This window comes from Trichoderma virens, assembly GCF_000170995.1.
Source record: "Trichoderma virens Gv29-8 chromosome Unknown TRIVIscaffold_92, whole genome shotgun sequence".
In the NCBI taxonomy this organism is placed as follows: Eukaryota; Fungi; Ascomycota; class Sordariomycetes; order Hypocreales; family Hypocreaceae; genus Trichoderma; species Trichoderma virens.
The window spans coordinates 300,770-325,521 of record NW_014013657.1 but is presented as its reverse complement, the minus strand read 5'-3'; the positions used below and the strand labels follow the sequence as shown (position 1 = coordinate 325,521).

At 49.9% G+C, this 24,752-nt stretch overlaps 7 protein-coding genes across 7 annotated transcripts; 3 read left to right on the top strand and 4 right to left on the bottom strand.

Moving 5' to 3' along the window:
- Nucleotides 1-3,341: 3,341 nt before the first annotated feature.
- On the top strand, nucleotides 3,342-5,134 carry TRIVIDRAFT_184715 (uncharacterized protein; the record flags this gene model as incomplete). The annotated part of the gene is made up of 1 exon (XM_014094052.1): nucleotides 3,342-5,134. The coding sequence occupies one exon, from the start codon at nucleotides 3,413-3,415 to the stop codon at nucleotides 4,700-4,702; it is 1,290 nt and encodes a 429-aa protein (XP_013949527.1).
- A 149-nt stretch (nucleotides 5,135-5,283) lies between these two features.
- Nucleotides 5,284-7,236, bottom strand: TRIVIDRAFT_211025 (uncharacterized protein; the record flags this gene model as incomplete). Its single annotated transcript, XM_014094051.1, has 1 exon — nucleotides 5,284-7,236. The coding sequence occupies one exon, from the start codon at nucleotides 7,006-7,008 to the stop codon at nucleotides 5,509-5,511; it is 1,500 nt and encodes a 499-aa protein (XP_013949526.1).
- A 960-nt stretch (nucleotides 7,237-8,196) lies between these two features.
- On the bottom strand, nucleotides 8,197-9,216 carry TRIVIDRAFT_38264 (uncharacterized protein; the record flags this gene model as incomplete). The annotated part of the gene is made up of 1 exon (XM_014094050.1): nucleotides 8,197-9,216. A coding segment is annotated over one exon (1,020 nt), but the record flags the coding sequence as incomplete, so codon positions are not given.
- Nucleotides 9,217-14,510: 5,294 nt separating this feature from the next.
- On the top strand, nucleotides 14,511-17,166 carry TRIVIDRAFT_123716 (uncharacterized protein; the record flags this gene model as incomplete). Its single annotated transcript, XM_014094049.1, has 7 exons — nucleotides 14,511-14,893; nucleotides 15,024-15,218; nucleotides 15,295-15,439; nucleotides 15,536-15,918; nucleotides 15,993-16,533; nucleotides 16,592-16,665; nucleotides 16,719-17,166. Coding segments are annotated over 7 exons (2,169 nt in total), but the record flags the coding sequence as incomplete, so codon positions are not given.
- Nucleotides 17,167-18,038: 872 nt separating this feature from the next.
- Nucleotides 18,039-19,448, bottom strand: TRIVIDRAFT_64765 (uncharacterized protein; the record flags this gene model as incomplete). The annotated part of the gene is made up of 4 exons (XM_014094048.1): nucleotides 18,039-18,728; nucleotides 18,825-18,931; nucleotides 19,009-19,395; nucleotides 19,445-19,448. 4 exons carry the CDS (start codon nucleotides 19,446-19,448, stop codon nucleotides 18,039-18,041), a joined length of 1,188 nt encoding a protein of 395 aa, XP_013949523.1.
- A 798-nt stretch (nucleotides 19,449-20,246) lies between these two features.
- On the top strand, nucleotides 20,247-21,299 carry TRIVIDRAFT_38294 (uncharacterized protein; the record flags this gene model as incomplete). Its single annotated transcript, XM_014094047.1, has 1 exon — nucleotides 20,247-21,299. The coding sequence occupies one exon, from the start codon at nucleotides 20,247-20,249 to the stop codon at nucleotides 21,297-21,299; it is 1,053 nt and encodes a 350-aa protein (XP_013949522.1).
- Nucleotides 21,300-21,770: 471 nt separating this feature from the next.
- Nucleotides 21,771-23,013, bottom strand: TRIVIDRAFT_38049 (uncharacterized protein; the record flags this gene model as incomplete). The annotated part of the gene is made up of 3 exons (XM_014094046.1): nucleotides 21,771-21,985; nucleotides 22,042-22,756; nucleotides 22,813-23,013. 3 exons carry the CDS (start codon nucleotides 23,011-23,013, stop codon nucleotides 21,771-21,773), a joined length of 1,131 nt encoding a protein of 376 aa, XP_013949521.1.
- Between the last annotated feature and the right edge of the window lie 1,739 nt (nucleotides 23,014-24,752).

Sequence of the window (24,752 nt, the reverse complement as noted above, 5' to 3'; positions counted from 1 at the left end):
ACAGTCCGTTGCGATCTATTTGCAACTCAATCTGCCTGCTCTGTTCTATTTACTCAACAGCCTTGCCAGCCCTGAACCAAGTCCTAGAATGAAAATAAAGTCCAATACTGGTAGGGAACATGGCTGCCGTCTTACATGCAGAGATAGCGCACGACCGTTAAACTGACACGGCTAGAGTTTTTCTCAAAATAGTTGCCAAGAAAGCAGCTGAAATACTGCACGAGAAAGGGGACTATTCTCCTTGCCTCTTGCTATAGAGAGCCGGCTTGTGGTGGTCAGCGCATGTGCCTGAGCCGAATGATTGTGTGATTTCGAAAAGAAACCCCTCTTCCGACTATTAAGAATTGATGGGCTCCATTCAAAGTGAAAGCAAAGCATTACTCAACGTGAGCTGTACCGCTTTGATGTCGCCACACTTCAAATGTTATCAAGTTGATGAGTAATTGGAGCTCATGGCAACGGCTGACATGTAAACCTCTCGAGTCAACTCAATCTCACAATGACAGGCAATTTGACATCCATATCCCCAGTTCTCCAGTTCTCCAGTCGAGCTGCGCTGAGTCATGCCTGTCTGCATCCACCTCCCAGCTATAGCTTATGTATTTTTAGAACAACTCAGTTCCCAAGTGGGACGGCGAGTTCTGCCAATGCCCCCAATTTTGGCCCAGTTCCATCTCCTGCAGCTAAAAAACAGGAAAATGCGCTTCGCCACGATGCTAACTTGGGATCAGCACTGTCACAAAATGAGACATCTTCTAACAAACGGGCCGTGGCGGAGGCGGGTGGTTACAGTGGCAAGAGTGGGCAAGCCGCGGCACTGCTTCTCTTTTCCGTTTCCGTCGACAGACAACAACTCTGATCAGACAACCAGACATGGTGGTGTGCTGATGCTCCTGGTCAGCCAGCCACTGAACCCCCGAAAGGGATGGACAGCATGGCTGGTTGATTGAGGCTCTGAGGATCGAGTCTTACGATTCGATGCGGAGCAAATCGCGATCAAATAAGCACCAGTGGAATACGGAGCAACAAGATTTTCTGGCCCCCTTACTTGATACGCGTCCCATGCATGCAAATCCCAGACGGTGCTGGTGCGTGCATGCGCGCCCTATGCGTGCCCGGACTGCTGCAAGGTCGTATGTGTATGTATGGAGAACTCGTAGCTGGTCGCGAAAGAGCTTGCGACATGCGGTGTTGCATTTGCGCAGTTTAATTAGGTAGTGTAAACAAAGCCAAGTGGCCCGTATGGAGCCGGGATCATGGCTTGGCCCACGGCTGGTGCTTGCTTAATTGCACTTGGCATTCGGCCTTCAAAGCTTGTCTCGTGAACGGATACCCCAATACGATTGTCATAAAATCTCTTTCTTTTCCGGGGCCAGGAAATTGATGACTGGGACATTTCCCAGATTACTACTCGTTCTGACGCGGCCTCTCCTGGCCCACCGGTCCCCTGGCACGGAGAACCAGTAGCAGCAGCCTAGCACTGTAGGATTATAATTCATTTGGACAAACAGGCACACCGTCTTCTGAAATGTGTGCCGAGAATAGCGATTAACCGTAGTAGACGCTGACGCTAAGCACTTGACTTGTTGACGTGCAAGCACGGGAGAGGCCGACTGAGACAAGGAAGCTGGCAAAGCGGCTGCAAGTGCCGGTCAAGGACGACAAAAGCCTGATCACGGCTCGCCCTAACAAGAAGCTAAAATGGGGGAAAGGGGCCGTTCGGGAGGCATTGCGGCTGATGGAACGGCTCCGTTGGTTGAGCCTGACGGTGACCTCGTATTGGCCGTGGCCGGGACGGCTAAAGAAATTGCAACAATGGACTGCCTCAAAAGAACATCCACTGCGGCTTGGCAGGCTGTGCCAAGGAATATTGACAGATGTTGGCCGCTGCGGCCGTCTCGTCTCAGTTGGGTGCGCAATCGGTTGCATCTCAGACCTCGGTGGTGTTGATCGACTTTGATGGTGCGTTTGTTTGCACGCAGGCCCAACCACAGCGTCCAAGGCACCACCATTTGCTGTCGAAACTCATGTCTGTTTCGGGACCCCTTGCCCGCTGTGGGTGGCGCTGCATGGCTTGCATGGCATGGGAGGGTCGTCGATATGATGAGACTGAGCCTGCCCAGTCATGCACCGGCTGCATGTCAGCGACTTCACATGCTTCCCCTGCCGCGTATCTGCCCAATGAATTGCACAGAGGCAGTACCTCTCGGCTCGTGCGTACGAGTACCTGCTAGGCAAAGATGCACATGTAAGCAACCTCCTTGAAGCCACCTGTTTCAGACGGCGGGTCTGAATGGAACCCACAGCTTGGGCCGGCGAATTGGATGGCCAGTAAGCAGCGCTATGGAGACGCCGGCTTGCATGTGTTTGCAGAAGAAGAAACAGGGGCAGGGGTGGAGCAGCAAGGAGGAACAAAGAGGCTCAAAGAGGGAAGAAAGCACGGGAACGGAATGGACGATGGAAGAGGGATGAAGAGAAGATGGAGCATGAAGGGGTAAGTGAGGAGAGGAATTTGAAGCCTGAGGAAGGAAAAGAAGAGAAGAAAAAAATTCCACAGGTTCAAGTATATGAACTTGGAAGTGAAACTACGGCTTACCTAACTAAAAATAAAAACAGAGTTTGCCGACTAAGCAACGCCAACCGGCGTCTAAAGCAGCCAAGACGTCTGTCTGAAGCTTCAACTGGCAGCACCAGCAGCGCTAAAGGCCTCGCTAACTTTAGGGGACAAACGCCTCTGAGCCTGCGCCCTACGGCCTGCCCAGGTGCCTGAATCGATCCCCGCGCCTCGTGGAGTTCCTGGAGCTGCACCTAGAAGCGGAGCTAGAACAAACCGGAGCAAGACCCATGCTTTGATGCCTGCCGACGTGTTGATATTTTCAGCATCGACCGCCGAGCTTTTCTTTTCTTGCCTCCTCTCCTTTCTTTTAATATATCTTACTTTCCTTGCCTTGTTTTCCCCCCTCCCTTTTTCTCTCGCTTCTTTTTTTCCATTCTTTAATTCCTTGCCTCTTGCTGGGTGTGTTGCAGCGGTGTGACTTCTTTTTCTACCTGCTGCTTGCCTCAGTCACTGCCGGCTTGCTTGTTGCGGTTTTTTCGACTTCTTTCACTCATTCCTCACTTTCGTCTAGACAGCAGCTCCACATCAATTGCACCGATAAAATAGACTCCAAAAGCACCTGAAGCGTATCATCACTGAGACTTGCCCCCATCGAAAAAGAAAAAAAGAAAAAAGAAACACCTTCTGCTTGTGTCGTCCGGATCAGCCGAAATCATGTCGGACGGTGACGCCTATGTCCCCACGGAGGTGACTGTCGTGGATCAACAACAACCAGCCATGAAGAATGAGAAGCCTCACGGCACCAGCTTGGAGATTCCCCTTGAGGAGCAGCAGACCAATGTTCCGGGCTCAAGGATGGCGGCGGCGGTCCCCCTCAGCCGCCGGCACACGCTGAATCTCGAGGACTACTTCGCTGGCCCCCGTAACATGGACAAGCACTCCAAGTGGCCTCTGTTTATGCAGATGCACGGCAGCATCTTGCCCAAGATGATTGTGCCCCTGATCTGGATGTCCGCATGGAGTGCTTGCATCACCTGCATCTACGAAATAGCAAAGAAGAACATCGCCGTCAACTCCATCCTCTTGACGGTTCTCGGTTTCGTCGTCTCCACCGGTCTCAGCTTCCGTGGTTCCACAGCATACGAGCGTTACGCTGAAGGTCGACGTTTCTTCGCCTCCCTGGTTACTTCATCGCAGGCCCTTGGACGAATCTTCTGGATCCACGCCAAGACAATCCCTAATGTGGACGTCCGCAAGCAGATTCTCTACAAGATCAGCGCCATGAACCTGGTTGTTGCTTATGCTATTGCCCTCAAGCACAGCTTGCGCTTTGAGCCCTACACCGCATACCAGGATATCGACCACCTGGTCGGCCATCTCGACACGTTTGCCAAGTCTGCCACCACCACCATGCCTGTCAATGGCGGCGTTGGAAAGAAGAACTTTTTCAAGTCCATTGGAGACTACCTCGGCCTCTCGTTCGCTGCTAGCAACCCTCGAAAGCAGCTCAAGAAGGCAGAGAAGCCCCTGGGAAACCTGCCACTCGAAATCCTCAACCACCTTGCTGTTACCATTGACGACATGATTAGCCGAGGCCAGCTCCCTGTCCCTATGATGCAAACTCTTGCTTACAACAACCTTGCCGCCCTCAATGACGCATACACCGGCTGCCAGCGTGTCTTGAACACGCCTCTCCCCATCGCTTACGGAATTCTCTTCCAGCAGATCACATGGCTCTACGTCGTCTTACTCCCCTTCCAGATGGTCGCCGTGCTCCACTGGATCACCATTCCCGCCACCACCGTTGCGTCTTACATCATCCTCGGCCTCCTCTTCATTGGCCAAGAGATTGAGAATCCCTTTGGCCACGACGTCAACGATCTTCCCCTCGACAGCTTCTGCGAGCAGATTGCCCTTGACATGGACATTATCGCTTCGCACGATGCTTACAAGCCCGAGGACTTCTTCTTCAGCTCTGAGAACGTTCCCCTGTGGCCTGTCAGCGCTGCCGCTGCCGACACCTGGCTGGAGAGAAGCGAGTCTAAGCTGAAGGAGGCCATCAGGACCAAGCCCAGCAAGACGTTTGAGTGGAGGCGCTGGAGGGGAGACAAGCTGGGTGACGAGGAGTCTGCCAAGAATGATTAAGAAGAAGGCATATACAGTGATGTTGTGACAACGACGTGTCCGCTTTATGGTGTATGCAGATGAAGACGAAGACGTGGACAAGAATAGGGGTGGCTCAAATTGTTTTTGATCTTGAGGAAGGATGTTTGTGTTTCGCTCCGTTGCGTTGTAACACTCGCCTGACAAGAAAGAACAAAAAGAAAAAAAAAAAAAAAGACTGGCTTTGGGATTTTTATTTTCTATTTCATTTTGATGTTCAGGCATTTACATACAGGTCTTTTAAAAGGAAAATATCACGGTAGCACGGCGTATCACGCACTTTACGTTCAGGCCCGACGGTGGTATTAGAGAGGGAGAACGGGATTTTCTTACTCTCTCGCCGCTTACGGAGGTCATAATCGGTTTTCATATCCATACACACATATATATATACACAATTTTTCTTCTCTTGTCAATTATTATAATCATGTGCTACCAAGATGTTTATGTTTGTGATGTCGTGAGACTGAGTGGAGGAATATGTTTGTTAAATGTTTTACGCCGTTGGACTAGCTTTGTAATTGACGAGTTCACACTGGATTTACTGCGACAATGGACTGTGTTTGTAGTCTCATTCATTGATTTCGATATTGGCTTCTATATACATGTAATGAAATGGACAAAAAGAAAGACTCTTGATTCTTTCTATGCAAATGCAAATGCAATGTGCGTCTTTTAGAGCACCCGTGTTCCCTCGGCGTATATGTTCTCTTCACTTATACTCTCTCAAACCCATTTTTATATCAAACAAAAAAAAAAAAAAAAAAAACTCTCTTCGCCATTTTTCTCTACTCTTCCTCCTCCTCTTCCCGAACAAGCTTGTGAGACTGCTTATCCTCTGGAAGCCATCTAACGAAGATTGACAGCGACATGGCAATGGGAATAAGTACGGCCCACACAAGATGTCCCCAGAGAATCTGGTTGTGCACGCCAATGGCGTATATGACCGTCGTAACTCCTGGGACAAAGGACCGGATGGCACTAGCGGCGGTCATTGCCAGGGCGTTGAGGGTGCCCATGACGTGAGGGTTGGGCGACACGTCGTTGAGGGCGAGCTGGATCGCCGTGAAGGCCATGGACACGCCGGGTCCGACGAAGGCGACGATGGGGGCGACGACCCAGAATGCTGCGGTGGAGGATTCGGTGTCTGCTCGGAGGAGGAAATTCATGATGACATAGCCGAAGAAGAAGAAGGGGTATGCCGCAACACAGGCGGCCATGGAGCCCTTGGTGCCGATGCGGCGCTGTAGGAAGGGGAATACAATGACGAGCCAGAGGGCCTGGCTGGCGCCCTGGATGGCCATCCAGAGGGAAATGCGGAAGGACGAGAAATCGACACCGCCGAGGTTGATGGGCGTGTAGAGCAGTACGGGAAGGACGGCGGTGAAGGCAAAGGCGAGGAACATGGTGTGAGTGTAGACCCAGATGACGACGGCGACACCAGGAGACTTGAGGAGCTCCCAAGTGGACAGCCGGTGTGGTCGAGCTGCTGGGCCGGCCGCGGCTGAGGAAGCACCCTCGGGCTCAAGAGTCTCTTCAAGATAGAGTATGCATAGGACGACGCTGATGACGTTGAAAAAGGTGAGTATCACGCCAGGCAGGAGATAGGGATACTCTTCAAGCAAGCGAATTCCCCCAAAGAGGCCGGGAAACTGATCCACGGGGTCCGCCAGCGCACCGCCAATAAGCGGCCCAATGAAGATGCCAATATTGTTTGCAAACGCAAACCAGCTAAACGCCACGGCCTGCGTCTCCGAAGTCGTGTGGTCCGAAAGCATTGTTCGAATCACCAAGCCCGAGCCACTGAAGAGTCCCGCAACGCATCGAAACACAATCATCTGCCAGATGGTCGTGGAAACGGTGAAGAAGAAGGTCCCCACCGTCATGCCAATGAGCGTCCACAGCAGCACGGGCTTCCTGCCAATGGTATCCGCGAGATGGCCCCAAAAGTACAGCACCACCATCTGGGTGGCCGAAAAGAGCGACTCAATCAGGCCGCTGTAGAAGCCCACGTCTGACTTGGGGAGGTTGCCGTTCCGGCGGACCATCTCCGCGATGAAGGGGAAGATGGCGAAGAAGGCGATTGGCTCCATTGCCTTTGCGAAGCAGAGCAGGAAGACCTGCATCTTGGGCAGGGGCTTGCCCGGCTTGTGGTGAGTGCCATGTTCGGCGTCGTCTGAGGATTTGCCCGTGAAGAGCGGCGTGGTTTCTGAGGGCATGGGCTCGGGGTCTATAACGGTGAGATCTGAGGATGACGATGATATCGGCTCGGGCGGAGGAGGCGCCATTGTGGCGGTTGTGAGAGGCTCTATGAAATTAAATCGAGGTCAAGAGTGAAGAGTGAACAGAAGAGAGAGGTCAAAGAGATGAGAATAAGACTGGGTGTCGATGTGGCAGTGCAAGAGATTGATCTGCTTGATCAACTGCTGCTGGCCATCAAGAGCGGTTTGTTTCAAGACAAAACAAGATGCAAACAGACAAGATGGAAAAGAAATTGGAAACGAAACGGGAGGCAAATAAGCAACCTGGAAGGGAATCCTTCGGAAAATATAGACGAGTCACAAGAGAAGTAGGAGGGCGAGTCAGTTGAGATAAGCACCGGACGTATCATCTAATAACTTTTTTTTTTTTTTTTCCCGTCTAATGACGCAAAGTGTCTCGATCTATGGCTAAGCAACTAAGGTCTACTGCAGTGTCCCGACACCGCTGGATCGCTATATTAGTCAACGCTAGCGACGCTGCTACCCCAAAAGACCCCCGGAAATCCCCCACTAACCGCGAGATTACAGCGCATTGCAGCGGGCCAGCGGGGCAATAGCGCGGCGAATCACCACCGAAGTGCCCCCTTTCGGCCGCTGTGCATGCGCTAGGCGATGATTGTGTGCTTGTGCTCGTCGGTAGCAGAGCCGACAGGACGCAGCCTCAGCCGCTCACCTACTACGGGCGCCTCGTGATGCGCTGCATCTTGCTGAGGCACATCGAGGTCGAGGGTCATGAGAACACGATTTCGACTCCGATACCAGGACCGCTTATCTGCGCGCTGGGGGATTGCTATTCCCGCACCGGGGACGGTGTAGCCCGTATCGACCAGAGCTCCATAATAGCGCTGCTTTTCTTCCGTATTATGCGGGGGGACGAGACACGCTGCCCCTCAACTGCTCCCCCTACCGTCACATTTCTGGCCAAAGTGACAGGCAGCGTTGCGTCCCGGCTTCCGCTTTTCGGGAGGATCGAGGGTGCCTATGCGAGGGTGCCTATGCAAGGGAGCCTGTGCGGGCTTGTAAGAGCGGTATGGCAGGGGTGGTAGGACTGTCTGTCAAGTCTCAAATGTCAGGTTTGTCAAACTTGCTGCTGCATCCTGTCGTGTCATGAGATCGGCAAAAGTTGATGCTCTCCATGGCCAAGCCGCGTAGCCGGCCGATGGCGGACCATTGAAGCCATCTCCTCGACACAAATCGACCCAACGGCCTCGCTGCCTACATGTATCTTGGGCCCTCGGGCAAGCTGCTGCCGGCAATGTTGCACTGACGAAAGAGGCGCACCTCGTCCTCCGCAAACGCCCCGACGACTGAGTGAATCAGGCTCCTGTTGTGGAAGATGACGAAATCGCCCTCCATCCAGTCGTGGGCATACACATAGTTGGGCGCGATACCGGGCCGCTGTAGTCGGTGAACAATCTCGCGCACCTCCTTCAGGTCATCGATAACCTCGCCGTTGCCCAGGTGGAGCTTGCGAATCGCAGACGGGTGCACCTGCAACGCCAGCCGGCCGTCTTGGGGGTTGCGCCAGCACATGGGCAGGATTTGGATCTTGTCTTGTTCAATCTCGGGCAGGTTGTCTAACGGCACTTCTTTACCCTCCGAGATAAGGCCCAGACCATCGGAGCGAGACTTGGCACCGCTCATCCACACATAGGGGTGTGGGGCGTATTCGACCTTTGTCGACATGGCGAACTGTTGATCCTGCGGCGATAAGAGGTCGTACATGGTGTAGCCAGAGACGAACGCCGTCGTCCCCAGAGGAACTGTCAACTCTTCGCCCGTGTCTTCATATCGGATCGTCTGCGTGCGGCCGTGCGGGACCCGGGCTGCGAACAGGGTTGTGGCAACCGGAGGGGCAAGCCCATACAGCGCGGCATCAATGTGCCACCTGTAGAACCGGGTAAAGTCCAGATCGTCCTCATCTGGTATTACTGTGGCGTGGAAGGTCTTGTGGTGGGGGTGTCTCAGCTGGATATTCTGCAGCCCTTCGTACTCCTCGACGAAGCCATTTCCAATCACTTGGACCTGTGGCTGGTGTGGGATCGTCTTGAGATCTGGGTGCAGGATGGATCGTTTTGCGTCGAGCGTCTTGCCGTGGCCGTAGGAGGCCCCTGCCTTGGGATCGAATCGTTGAGTGATTTCATATTGGGCCTTGGAAGTCGCATCATACTGTGCTCTGAAGACGAGGACTTGATACTTGTACAGAGCTTCTTTGATGATGTCGAAGACGGTGTCTAAGGGGGGTTTGATACTATTAGCCCATGGGCATGAATGCGGCCGACGCGAAACGAGAGGGGGGCACAAGGGTCACAGTTGAACAATAACCAAAGCTCCTTACCCGATATCTTGTCAATATTGACGCCGTGAACAATGGCGCCGAACCGAACTCCCGATCCAGGCCGATGCGCAATTGGCTGTATCGAGGCCCGGGACGCAACCGTGGCGTATGATGCCAACTGGCGGCCGACTCCACCAATCCTTCGCAGAGACATTGCTGTGCCGCTATTGTTCTCGTGTCTCACCAAGATCCAAGCTTGACGTAAGTGTGAAGATGACGAAGGAACGGGGGGTTTCGATGTCTCTTATGTTTGATCGTTGGTTAGCTAAGAGACGGCCGAAGCTCGACTGTCAGCGGGGGTGGGTCGATTAAATACGAATAAGCTCTCGCCGAGACCTCCTATCTCTGTCACTTTCGCAGATGCTCCTGGTCCGTAATAGCCATGCTTAATCGAACACTGACCCGGGCGCAATCAATTGTTGGATATTGGCGGATGTCGCCGGATCGCGCGCCTTTTGCGTCGAGGGAATCGAACCAAATTCGCAGGGGATCCACCCACTGATAAGACATGGACGAACCTCCATTGATAGCGCCGATGAAGGAGATCAAGTGGACGATATTCGTAGCCTGACTGTACTTGTTCTGCTTACATCACATTCAAAGACATTTGAGTTATTAGCACATGTTGAATGTAATACTGTAAGCTGATATCGGATTGTGGCCATCGGTAAAGGGCGATGTCGGAATGAAGTCATCTTTGCGTGGCCAACATTGCCGTTCGGCTGGATTTCGGATCACCGAAGATGATTCTCCGTATGCACCGCAGAGGCACCTAGATAATCAGTATTCAATACCATCAATAATACCACTGTGCCGAATTAAACACTTACTTATTAGCACTTCAGTAGGAAACCTTAAAATCACTTGAAGGTCTGCTTGTTGATTCTTCGTCTCTGTTGCCAACTAATGTCTCGGAGACTTCACGTCGGCTGCGTCCGAATGTCTCTGGTTATTACTAAAGCAAAGTGTTGGGACCTGGTCTTCGATGATTGGTTAAGTTGTTACAAGGCTGGACCATATTCTCCCTGCATATCTGAGATTTTAATTGAGACACTTCTCTTAAGCCGCGTCCCGCGTTGTTCGTGCCGTGAATCCATGCCGAGATGATGCCACATACTACAGAGAAAGAATAGGCACTGACCACCAAAAGTCCAGCTCCTGTGCAATGCTAGCCTTGCTTCTCCCGCCATATTGATTGCTGCATCGTCCCCTGCCTGCAGCTGGTGGTAGCCAATCCAATTCCTCGCCGAGGTTGGGCTGCAAGGCGAACAGTGCGACTCTCAACATCAGCAGCCCCGCCCATGCATCTTGTATTAGATGATTGCGTCCAAGAGCTGACCAATCTCAGATGCTCCATTTACCCGTTGAGCTTCTATATACCAGAGTCTAGTAATAGTGGGAGACACTGTGCCAAATGCAGCTGCCGCATAATGATTACGAATTTGAGCTTTGTCTTGGGGAAAAGTGTCGGTAAAAAGATCCAACAGGACTGTCCCATGCAAATTTGACGATGCTTGAATACTACCATGCGCGTCCGGAGAGCGACCAGGGATCTGGCCTTACCGAGAGGGTGGGATCAAGCTGGATGATCTAAGCCCCAAGCATCCAAAATGAAAGCCGTGGAACTTCTTCCTATTAAAGACACAGTCTAAACAACGAATAAATGTCATGCCAGAAGGGGATACTACAGAAAGAGCGAAACCAAAGTTGCCATCTGAGATTAACGAAGCTTTCATAAAAAGGGTAAGAAAACAAAAAGGTCCAAGATGTGGCTAGGAACCAGGATAGCATTCTCCAAATGAAGAAAGAAAGAGGAATAGAGGCTGGCCATCAAGGCTCCCGGAATTGAGACGCAGGAGTCATTTGGCGATGACCTGGCCGGGGACCGGGACAAGGTAGCGAAAGATGCTTTTGCACAACAGGTGCAGCAGCTCAGCCTGCGAAAGGCCCAAGAGCAAGGGCCAGGTGATCCCGATACAGTGGAATCGAAGAGGGTCGCTGCATGGGAGTAAGGTTGATGAAGTCGTATGATTCCGGGTCCCCGACACGGGTAGTAAGCAGAAGACGAGTGCTGACCGCCTAGACGGAGAAGGCGAGAACGTTTGAGAACGACGAAAAAGAGCCGCTTTGTGTTATACAGTAGGAAGGATATAGGAGCTTTAAAGACAATGAGCCAAGGGGAGGCGCGTGAGTTTGGGGGCCAAGAAAGTTGCCAATCTGAAGTTATGATTGCATATCAACGTGAACGCGGATTGCCAAGCGCTGGCTATGATCGGAACCAAGGGCAGCAAAAGGTCCTATTGGCAGAACCACCACTCAGATACTATTCAGGATTCGAGACATCGTTGCAGTGACCGTGATACCAGGTATTCTCAACAAGAAGGTTGTAAACCTACCTAGCATTGAAACAACATACAAGGATACTGAGAGGAAGCTGATTATAATCATCTATGACACGTATCATGATTACAACTCATCTTTTGATCAAGATTAGATTGAATACCCATTTGAGCCTTAAGCCCAGTTCTACACTTCTCAGTACCCACCTGTCGATTATCTGGGTAGCCTGGTCAAGCTGCCGCCTCATTTCCTCCACGCATCTCGGGCCTTTGCCGAAATATGGCGCTGGCTCTGATCTTAGCGCTGACCCTTCCGAGCCGTACGCTCGGATACTGTCATTTTCCGTTACATCCAACTCTTCAACTCGCTGCAGGCGCTGTTTTCTTTTCTTCACGTGATGATTCCAAGAATAGGTGGTTTTATGCAGCTCAGCAGGAGGGGCCAATTGGAGTTATACTCGGGTGCTCGGGCTATTGATGGTGGTGATGAGTTGGTTTCAACTGCGTCAAGCTTCATTTGCCAGCCATACGAGAAGCCAAATCATCATCATGCCTTCTCGAGCTTATCCTAATCAACAGGTTCCACACCGCTACTAAATTTGAGTTTCTCCTTTTCTTCCCGAACCGTCTAGGTACATAGACATGGAGAAGAGGGTAGCCGTACGGTAACGTATACTGTACAGTATTAGCGGGAGATCTAGCAACATGGACGGAGCAGACGTACCCGGCAAGGCATTGACAGCGGCCCAGATTGTGGAGCATTCTAAACATTGAGGATGAAGATCCTGCATATCACTTGTTGACGATTGTTGGGCCCAAGGGTTGCTGAAAGGAGACAAGCAGGGCTACCAGCATAAGCATGAGTAATGGATATACCAAAACAAGTTATAGCTGCCCGATGGCACTATTTCGTCTGGGCTGGTTGCATGGATGAGATCCTTTCGGAGATGCAGCCAGAGAACTCGTATTTGGGCATAGGTGCCAAACTGACACCGCTCAACATCAGCCAAGTGCTGATAGCATGAAATCCTTGATTCGTGATGGAAGAGGGCCGAAATTACATATTTTATGCATATATTATACTCGCCGCACCGAGCATACGTACGAGTAAACGGCGTAGGCGAAACCCTTCTCAAACCAAGCTGAGCTCGCCGTCGTTAGTAAGCGCGAATATGCCTCTATTCCCCGGGAAAGTGACAGGGGACCCCGATCGACGCCTGGAGCTGGGCTGGGCTAGGAATCTACCTAGATATTTGCTTAAGGATAAAAGGTCCGCTAGCAGATGGCATGACAGCTGTGGCTTGTGGCTATTATAGCTTGGCCGCATGCGGCTTTCATGTGCCGCTGAAGACAAGTGCCGCTAGGAGGGCGCGGCTTGTGAAGAGTTGATGCGTACATCTGGATGCATGAGTGCCCATTGGACAAGCCGGCGTGATCAATGACTAGTGTTTCAATGCAAAGATGCATCGCACATGCACCTAGAGAGTAGTCGGTAAAGGCTCAACTCGCCTAGATAGGTAGTGTGTGATGCCCAGCTGCCTTGGAGCCTGTTATCTGTTGGCTGTAAGCGGTGGCTTCAAGTAGGTTGTTTGGGAACTTGCACGAGGTCTGGTGCAAAACCTAGTGGCCGCGATGCGCTACGGCAGGTAGCTGTTGGAGCGGTGTGCGTGTTAGGCGGCGTGCATGTTCTATTGCCTGTGTACGAGTACTCTGCATATGTTGATGAATCAAGGGATCGCATGCAGTGGTTTCACTGTGATGGAGAAGCAGTTTCTGATAGGTATCTTGCAAGTCAATCAACAGATACTTATCGATAGTACCTAAGCATTGCCCAACCCAGCATTGTCGTGTGATGCCGGGGGAAGGTACGGAAAGGAATATTTCGACTTCCAGAAAAAAAAAGGACGACATCAAACCAAAAACAACTGTCCCACGCATTGAGCGTGTCTCAAATCTGTCTCTCCATTCAACCCATGACTCAAGCCACCAGCATCCATCACCGCCGCGTCCAGCCAAAGCCCCAAGCATCACCGCATCAGCTCCAGCTTCGTCTGTACTGTGTCGTTTCGTGCCGTGCCGGGATCACCAACAGATGTACTATCTATCCAGTAGCTCGATGCTGTGACGACTCGTCCAAAGCCTCGACCGAAGACGCAAGGGTTCCACCACCCATCCGGCTGGTCTTCCCTGCGCCGTCAGATGCACCAGGTTTATATTATTAGCCAGGGCCAGCGGCATCACTCCGAAGCTTGAGCGCGACACACTAGCGGGGGCTCCGCCGCAGCCCTGGGATTGGATCGGGCGCAAAGTCAGCCGTCGAAAGGGGACCGATAATAGCTGGGTAGCGATGCTCTAGATTCGTCTTCTTGAGAAACCAACTCAACTCCGTTTATCCTCGAGGGAGCCGCTCCCTCCACCATGCCACTTTCCCACGGCCCCTCTTGCGGGACACGAGAGAGAAGGATGACATACTAGCCGCCCCAGAGACCATTCCGAGCTACAGCAAATGGGCTCGTCCTCACAACAGCGCAGTGGCGCGACTGCGGCTCAAAATGAGATCACGCCAGTGGCATCCATAGGTGAGTTGGATTGTTTATTGCGATTCCGTTTTACTTCTTGGTTCCCTCTCTCTCCCGCGGCAACAATTTTCGATTATGCGACGTCACGCTGGAATCATGATCACTGACTGGAAACCCCGCCACAGCCTGCCTGGTCTGCAGATCAAGAAAGGTACGCAGCAGAGCCCACTGAGGCCCGTGGCTAGCAGGGAGGAGCAATCTCAGACGCTTCGAGTTGCCTTGGCCTCCCATTTTGCCGTTCAGCACATTTCTCACCAGGATTTTCCGGTTTAGGTCAAATGCGACAAAACTATGCCAGAGTGTCGGAATTGTCTTCGCCTGGGTGTCGGATGTCCTGGGTTTAGCCCGCAGAGCGAGTTCATCTCACGCAAGGAGATACAAAAGTCGGCAGACGACATCTTCAAGGCTGCCGGCGTTGAAAAGAGACGGGTGGGGTCATGCGAAGAATGTCGGACATCCAAGCATCGCTGCACCAAGACCCGGCCGTCGTGTCGCCGATGTATCCTGCGCCATCTGCCATGTGTCTATCCATCAAAGCCGGATAAGCAACAAGAGCGCGAACCCTCAACTCAACCCTCCAGCTCCGTGGCAAGCTCTACAGCTGCTGCCGCGGGCCTCACTTCGACTGTCTCAGCTCAGCCCTTGGAAGCTGGTCAGTGGGCAAATCCCGCACTGTTGCACGCATTTGGTGTGAATATCGAGAGGTAAATGAGGATACCCAATGAGCTCAGCTTCAGAGCTCAACTGGCCGTCGCCATGACCTCATCCCACTAACATACTTTGAAGCTTATGCACAGATACTCTACCAAAGGATCACGGTCTTCGACTTCGTCTAGTTGATGCTTTCTTCAGCCGATCTCACCACCTTCGATGTCTAACTTTCGTCCATCAGCCCTCCTTCATGCAGTCGCTCGAGTCAGCCAGCGTAGCTCAGGATTACGGAGAGCCGCTGCTCTATGCTATGTGCGCTCTTGGCGCTAGGTAGGCGATCCCCCTTTGAGTCGCAAAATAGGGGAAAATATGAGATGAAGAAGTCTAACTGGCTATCCGATCTCAGACACATCTACTTTGATGCGACGTTAACCCTGAATGGTCCCGATCGCGACTCGCTTCCAAATGTAGTCCCTGGGCAAGCATGGGCTGAGAGAGCGAGAAAGGCGATACTTGGAGAGATGCATGCTCCCACGGTTCAAAATCTCATGGTGAGTTTTACTTGAGCACCTGTTGGTCGTGTATTCCACCTAACCAAATTTGTCTGGCAGACAGTAGCCCTTCTCTGCGAATATGGGCTTCGTGAGGACCAGCATGCTTTGGTCTTCATTTTACTGGCTTTTCTGCATCGCGCCATAAGGCTGTTGAGCTTGGATTCGCCACACCCCCTTCCCAGCAATTCCACAACAGCCCAGATAATGCAGCGAGAAATAGAAAACCGCATCGTTTGGGCCAGCTTCCTCATTGACAGCCTTGCTGCCAATGGTGTCGAGAAAAACATGTGTTGGAAAGATCACATACCAAGCATTCCTCTGCCTTGTTCCGACAATTGCTTTAATACATCACAGCTTTCCACAGCGCAGCACTATCTTACGCAAATTGAAGACTCGGGAATGCATACCGCCATTTCGGAGCTGGATTTAGGGGCTCTTTTGATCTTGGTTGTGCGCTTAAGAACAAAAGTAATGCAGTAAGTGACTATTCCCCTTTCTGCCAGCTTTTCCGTGTCTTTTCCGTTCTTCGCTAATATCTCCCCTTTTTTAGAATTATTCGTGTTGCCGACCTTGGCATGCGCATTTGGGAACCGTCATCACAATTCGTCAGAATCATTGATCAACTCATCGCTCTGTATAATAATTTGCCTGAACGATATTATCTGACAGATGCCAATTTATACGTGCTCAAAGAAAAAGGGATGCTTGGGGCTGCCTTTGCTCTACATCTCTTTATACACGCCGTCATCTTCGACCTCACCCGAATCTCACTAGCCGGCTTCAACTTCCCTCTAGCCCCAGCGTTCAAGAACTCGCCGGTTGAATTTCGCGCACACTGCCAGAGCTTATGCCGCTTCCACGCCAGTCAAGTTTCCGATATCATCCGCACAGGAATGAACTTCCACCCGAACGCGTTCGACGACCTTTTTTGCCCCGATGTGACCATTGAATCGACCAAAGTGCAGATTATTTACGCAGCTACTGTAGACCAATCCCCCCAGACTTCGCAGGTCACCAGAGACAATATTATCACCAACCTCAACTTCCTTTTGAGCATTCACAATCGCGGAAAAGAGGCCCCGGCACAGTTTGTAAGTTCCGATAGGCCAATTGATGTATTTGAAATGCGGGTTGTTAACAACTAATCAGATTCGCGGCATTATTCCACTGTGCCATCTCTTTGGCTTTCGAGATATTGCGGAGCGATATCAGGAGACACTTGGGTTCGTTCTTAGCCTCTGATTATTCCCGGTGCGTGCTATTGACTGATACGCAGCCTTAACATACCAATCGATCCGGCAGAAGTCACAGGATCTGCTGATGATCACCACCTTTCAGCATTGGCCTCTTTCCGACGAGGAAGAGTGCAGCTTCAAGAATCCCAATCGTCAGGAGGTGCCAAGACAATGTCTTCAGAAAACGACAATACACCACCATTAATCCACGCAAGTCAAAGCATCATATATGAAGATCCGGTAGATAAAAGCAGCGGCGGCGATTTTACGAATTCGCTGCCAGTTTTGAGACCAGTTTACCCTCCGCTAGAGGTGGCGCCTGAACTTATGAGCCAGAGCTTGTCTCCAAGAAATGCCCTTCAAATCATGCCATCTGCAGGTGTTATGGTACAAAATGGGGCCTTGTTACAACCTTCAGTCGACGACTATATCAAAACAGCGGATGAAATGTCAACATACCTGACATGGGGGATGCCGGAAATACCCAATTGGATGAGCCTGCCAGACCAAATGCCACCTGGGTGAGGGATGGATCTTTGATGCTTCTAGTGGACTTTAATATGACGAAGTGCATGCTCCAAAGATTTGTCATCTTTCCAAGTTAGCTGGCCGTGGGCAAAAGGCTGAAAGGGAGAGAGGTCGTTTAGCGATGAGCCATCTCGAAAACCACAACGTAAGGATACTGTGTGCGACAATATCCAATCCCAGGAGCAAAGCAACTCAGGGGGGTTATTTTGGCCACGTTAGGACTTCACGGATGTCATGGTTGAGATTTATGCCAACGTCATGTGTGCAGAATTCTCCTGCCAATGCCTGCAGCTCAGCAAAATATCACCGTTGGCTCGGTGCCCTTAGAGGAGAACCCACAGCGAGCCGCGGCGTGGAATTGCCGCTTAGGACATAGGTGAAGGATTGTGCTGCAAGCAACAAGAGCTTCGGCCCTGAGGATGCCTCAGCCAAAATGAATCGCGCTGTTTCATGCGCTATGTGTGGACAGATTATATGAGGCAGGTCGATGAAGGGATCGACTTGACTGAGTAAGGGTGGATTCGATAGCCTATATATATATCTTTATACCCTGTCTCGAATACAATATGGCCGGTTCCTTTTGTAGTAACCCAAATTGTCTTCTCGAAGGACATGAAGTAATCCATTATTCCCTCCATAAGCTAATGCTGTAATGTAACTTTAACTGTAACGAGACACGGCTGTCCCTATCTTCTATCTTCACTAGTAGTGGAAAAGAACTCATATTTAACGTTGTCCAAAAGCAACCACAACTCTGTTCCTTGGATTCATCCTCCCAAATCTAACACTCAATATCAGCCCGGTAATGAGCTCATCGTTTTATAGTAAACAAACTAAACGATATCACCGGCGTCTACCATACTGGTTTCCGCTATTATTGAACCAGCACTCTCATTTACTGGTTCCACAAGCCCTAGATCAATTCCCCCAGTGCTTTCGTCAGTTAAAGTATTCTTAGACCGTCGAAACCCGTTCAATATATGAATACACCATCTCACAAATCGACGAAAAACAGACCACAATGTTGGTACAGAAGTAAATGCCGTGACAATAAGCGGAATGAGCTGACCTGATGAAGTGATAGTGGCTGCTGATAGATCGATGTTATTGGCGTCGATGGTATTTTCTGTCCAAATTACACTAGAAACACAAGCAACGAAACCAAAGGCTGCGCACCACTTGGCCATTCGAGAAACTTTGTGTCCAGAAATGATGCGAGGAGGTGTTGTGTAGGGCCAGTTTGGTGTGTCCAATTTGGAGCATATACATCCGACTAAAAACTTTTGAACTGCACATGGAGTGCAGGGGGCGGACTTCGGCTCATCCTCAGGATTCTGTTCGAACTCGTCAAAGAACCCGAGTAGATGCATGAAGTATATCCAAAGAAAATTCATAATCGCGGAGACAATCAGAGGTATCGATAAAATACACATGGCTTTGAGAAAAGCAACCCAGTTTTTGTGATATAGGTCGCTATTGCCATAGAAATTCATTTTAGCTTCGCACCCTTGGCGGTAGCCGACCTGTATAGCAGAAAAATAGAGCCAAAACTGTGTTCCGAGAAGGGTGGATAAAAGAAGAAGTGTCCAAGCTATGGTGATGTAGCCTAGACCTCTCACTGACTGGCTTAATGTTCCCCAAAACTCTTCTTTATCTGCTCCTTTTCTCGGCACGATGAAGAAGAACACCGATAAAAGAAGGGAAGTGGGATCCAAAACCTCTAACCCTAGAATGAAAAACGCTGTTAGGGTACAACTTCTATCAAATTGGATGGCTGTTCAACTCAGTAGCGGTTTTACTTACTTGTGTCTCTCATTACTGGTTTTAGGACGAACATAAAAGAGATCCAGTTGCAGACCCACAAGATGAACTGCAGCATCGCAACAATAATCCAGAATTCGAGAAACAGAAAACCCTTACGGGGGATGTCTTTCAGAAAATTGAATATAACTGCTGTTGCAACTGCATTTAAACCAATACGTAATGCGTGTACATCTTGAGTTGATGCACCTAGAGGTGCAAGGATTAAGGTGAAACATTGAATATAGAGGGAGTAGCGGATGCCTTTGCCATAGATATCACCGTCGCCAACGAGATCGCAGGATTCCGCGTCCCGATAGTGTGTATACGACGCAACAGGAATAGGGAAGAATGTGAGGGATATAGCAATCAGTGTGAAAATGTATCGACCTAATAGTTGATAAATATCAAGTAATTATTAGAGCATAGAATTACTTACTCATTGTGTTTTATGGTTTAACGGAATGATATACTTGAAGTGGAATAGACGTAAAGATCTTGTGATTTAGATTAACGAACCCTCCTATGCGGCTTTGTGGAATTTATATGTCCCATGGTCTAATTGATTGCTGCATCTTGATTTATTTATTTGCAACTATACCTCCTCCTACTTGCTTCACTTTACGAACGAAGTTGGTAGCTGTTTATCTCAAACGTAAATGAGTGGTTCAGAGCAATACGATATTGAAGCTCTGAGGCTGTGATGTGTTGTACAGCATATACGGTCTCTCTCTTTATAGAAGATAGGTAATTATACTCACCTGCTCGCTGAACCAATGCGTATAGACAGCCTGAAATTTGCGAAATAAGCGCGCGTTAATGCAACTTCCCGGGTTCAAATGCATGCCACATTTTTGCGAGCGGGCAGATAAACAAAACCTTTTTTTTGCTTCTTCGGCTGAAACATGAGTAACGGGACAATTATCGTCGTGACACCTCATATATTTACGATTATCGTTGTGGTACTCCAAATATTTCCGATTATCGTCGTGTAACACTAGCTACTTCTAACTCGCAGGCTGTATACACGTCTCTCGCTAACAAAAGCTTGAAGACAACGATTAGATCAATTTTATTCTAAGAACCAACTTAAGCAAGCTTAAAATAGTCAGCGAATCATCACATGACTGGCTGCATACAAACGCGGCCAAGCGCTCCATTGAGGACTGTCTCACCCACCAACAACGTTTATGGAGGCCCGCGCGCCTCGCACTCAAGCATATCGACAAAAGGCGTCGAGAATGGATGCCCTTCTGCCTCATGGATACCGCTCCGCCACCGAATACCGTTTCTGTGAAGAGCAGGGCGACGCTATTGCTCAAGCCGCTGCCTACCATCGTAAAGACTATAGTCTCTCTGTCATTTGGTTTCCCCGCCGTGAACACGTTGGTGTTCGTCAGTCGATAGCGACACCTTTCCGGCGGACTTGCAATGCAGGAGTCGGCTACCTAGATCGGCTACCCCTTGAGCTTTTGCAAGATGCCTTGCTACGTCTGGACATGCATTCTCTGTTCACATTTCGGCAAACAAATCTCAGATCGAGACAAATAGTAGACTCTCTCAATCAGTATCAAATGGTGGCCACTCACGGACTGAACCTGTTTTGCGCCTTATTACGAACTCGACTTGCCAATGACATTCCCCTATTCGACTTTTACTACGCATTATGTACTAAGGCTTGTACTCTATGCGGCGAATTCGGTGGATTCATATCCCTCTTAACTTGGACTCGATGCTGTTTTATGTGCCTTCGTAAGGCTCCAGAAACCCAAATACAACCTCTTGCCAGTGTCCGGAAGCAATTCCGCTTGACTAAGTCTGAAATAAACCAATTGAGAACATTCAAGACGTTGCCTGGGATATATTCGATGGAAGAATCCATATACAAATCCCGGATTATGATCGCTTCTCCTCATCAGGCCAAATTAATTTCCGGGCGGGAACCGCAATCCCCAGCGCAGGCATTGCCAGGGAACTTGGGACGATATCGAAAACTAGCATTCATGGGTTCTTGCGCACTTCCTCATTATGATGGACAAACTGGCAAAGTCGAACATGGGGTATCGTGTGCAGGGTGTCAACTCGCTCTTGAAAAAGACATCATCGGCTCCAGGGGAGACAAATGGGCTTTCGAGGCTCGTGATAAGGTATATTCGCAAGATGGCTTTTTAGAACATTTTCGGTGGTGCGAACAGGCACAGCTCCTGTGGAGATCGAGTAGTGAAGGTCGCAATCGGCCAGCCGAGTTACCGGAGGGTGCCCGGCGAGGAGGCTATTTTAATAGTAGAGAATAGCGGAGATATGAAAACAACTCGCCAAAGTCAAACGGCCATGCTTTCTGCATAGTACCAGGGAGAACGCACCTAAAGGGTGGGCAAAATTCCTAATCTACAATTCGTCATCTCAACACAGCCCCCAAAATCCAAAGGCCAAGCTTTACTCTTCAAGAATCTCGCCATGTTGATCTATGTATATCGCCGATAAAAGAGCTGGAGGGTTTGATTGTTAAATTTGTCGACGACTCAGGATGCGGCGGAGATTTCATGTTCGATGGCTAAGGTTGAAGCTTGGTCTCCAGATATACACGATATATTATGTCACTAACGGGGATGCATTCTGTGTAAATCAATTCATGAAATCAAATACAGCTATCTGTCTATCTATCTAACCAGCTCTCATATAGCTACGGATTACAATTACCAATAATAACACCCATCGTGCCGATTCAATCCCCCGTCCTCACAACTCTCATCTAATTGCTTCCCTTACAAAGAAGAACGGAGGAAGTCGAAGATGGAGGCGTATGCGGCCTTGTGAGAATAGCCAAAGTTGAGGCCATGACCAGCCTCGGGAATGACAGCCGCCTCGAAGGTGGAGGCGTTGGGGAAAAGAATTTCAGAGAAGGCAAGGAGGTTTGGGAAAGCTCCCTGGATGGTGGTTGTGTCCGAGCAGTTACCGCCACAGAAAGGAACGTCTCTCTCTGAACGAACAAGTATTAGTGATACTGTTTCACAGGTTGATAGATGGAATACTTACCTCCTGTGGCAATGAGGAGGTGGCCCCTGAAGGCGTTGACAGTGCTGAGGCCGGCGCCAATAGTAAGAATCTCGCCAGGGGTAGCTGGCTGGCCGTTTGCAAATGCAGACGCGAGCATCTTGGGGTCGAAGTCACCAGGAGCAAAGAACTGGATGTTGACACCAACGCTTGATGGCACTGCAACGTAGCCGGCGGGATATTTGGCCGCAAGTGAAGGAATCTCCTTTACGGGCTTGAAATTGCCGCCGAGGGCAAAGCCGGAGAGGAAGTTTGCGTTCTGGCTGAAGCCGGTTAAGACGGCAGCGTCACTGAAGTCGGGGTTGGCATTGACGAAGTTGTAAGTTATGGCGGAGCCGAAAGAGTGGCCGACGTGGACGAATTTGCTAAATTTGGCGTTGATGCCCTTCACGCAGCCTTTGCGGAGGAGGGTGGAGAGTTCCGTGAGGGCAGCAACCTCAAGGTACTGTTGGATCTCGTTGATGGGGTTGCCTTTGGAGGAAGCGCCAACTCCGAGACGGTCCCATGTGAAGGTCGAGTAGCCCTGCTCGTCAACAGCTTCGGCGACATAGCTGTAGTTGTGGTTGTTGAAGGGATAATCCCAGTAACTACGATCGAAAGCGATGCCATGAGTCAAGACCTGGAGGGCTTTGCCTGGGCCGTGGTCTGGCTGGCAGTAAGTGGCGGCGATATTATAGTGGCCGCTAACAGTTTTATACTGGCAAAGCGCTGTTAGCACAGTTATGGCTTCTCTGAGAGGTGGTGAAATCATACTCCTGTCAGGAGGGCGTCGGTGTAGTTGATGCCTGCGTGAACAAAGCCGAGGAAGAAGCTAGTGACATCAATCTCTGATAACGGTGCTGGAAGATCAAAGACAGCGTTTCGAGCTGAGATGGAGATAGGGATAGTGAGGTCGTGGCATTTTCGTGCCGTAACGACAGCGGCCAAAGCCAGAAGTGCTGCTGATTTGAGCATGATATCAAAAGTGAAGTGAGAGGGTGGCAATTGACTGTGAGAGCGATGTTGATGAATGGGATGCTACATTATTTGTTTTTGGGACTGTAGCTAGACTTATATACAGATATTCTGGTGACGATGGAAGTATTATCAAGTTTCTCCGACATCTCGTATACTCGATTGTCATTCACATCGGCCTCGGCTCTAATTCATCGCCCGACAACTGTGTGAATATTTCTTTACTCTTGGAAATTGTAATTCCATGGTCCACAGTGATGCACTCTTGATCGAAGCTTGTGACTGTTTGGTTAGCTTCCGCCGTTCACCGATCCGTGTACCTGAAGGACATGTGTCGACGTAATGCAGGGGTTAATGACTCGAAAATGGCTCTTTGACGTAGTTTACAATAGAAAAGGCTATACGATTAAGCTCCTTTTTCCCCGACTTTTCTTGGCTGTCCGTAAGAAGAAGCATCTGTCAGCAAGAGTGGGTTTATTGAGGATCTCCTCGAATCCTTCGCTCGTCGGGCGAACAGTATATAGGCTGGATATGTCAAGGATTCAAAGTAAGAATGTCGGCAGTTTTTAGACACTTAATTCATTTTCGGTATGTGTGTGCTTCCTTTCAAGGCGGGCAACAATATTTTCCCATGTTATCCAGTTGTAAGTCCGAGCTCGTCCGGCGCTTTGGCCGGCCGGTGAATCGAGAGTCGGAGGTGTTTACGAGAAAATCCTTGAAAATTTGAGCAATCGAATTCCGAAATGGGTTGCTAGCCCCAGTTTGGCACTCAGTCGCCATCTGGCATTCCAAATAATCGAGGTCCGTACAGCCTCAAAGTCGAAGCCTCCGACTTTCGCGCTAGTTGAACTATTTGGAATATCAAGTAAGCCACTTTTCCAGAAGGAGTTGCTTACACTCATGATTAGTAACACCAGGGAATTCGGACTCGGCTGAGCCGCAATACCGCGGTTGCAACTATTCGTGAGGAGCCCGTTTATTCATTGACCCCCACCAAATGTGGATGAGAGGGTTGTGGTCCTTGGAGGATGTCAGCCGAATGGCTGAAGATGCTCAACGGGGATGCGGACTAGGGGCCTAAGGAGAAATGGAATGATTTGATTGGTTGCGGTGACATTCTGAGAAGGAGAAGAAAACTGGAACGATATATACTATATATCGGCAACACCCTTTTGCCACAGCTTTGTTCTTCTTTTCCTTTGTTCTTCCGTCCCCTCTCAACTGCTTGAGATGATTGAGCAACAAGTGTGCTCAAATTGCAAGAAGAGTTTACAAAGTCCTTGACAGTGTCATCAAACACGGTACGCAGCCCAAATGATCTTTATCAAGTCACTATAGTAAGCCGATATTCCATTGCTGCCAATATTCTAGTATAGTAGCTACTCTTACAAATAGTCGTTTCGATACATTCCATTGTTGCATCAGTTTGAGGCCATTAGAAAAATCCCAACGTGAATAAAATATGCCATGTATCTGTCAAATACCTGTCAGCATCTTGCTGCTATAGATCTGCCGAGTAAGATGCGACAATGTGACTTTCTAAAAGAGTCTGATGCGTCTTACAACAGCTCTTTTATCACCTCTCTCTAAAAAAAATAGGGAAAGGGAGAAAAGAAGAAAATAAAGTGATGCAAGAGGCAGAATTGCATGATGGCCTTAAACAGGGAAAATGTTCTCCCAGTAAGTCAGACCACAGGGAAGGTGGCCACACGGGGAAAAGGGCCATTTCCATACAAATT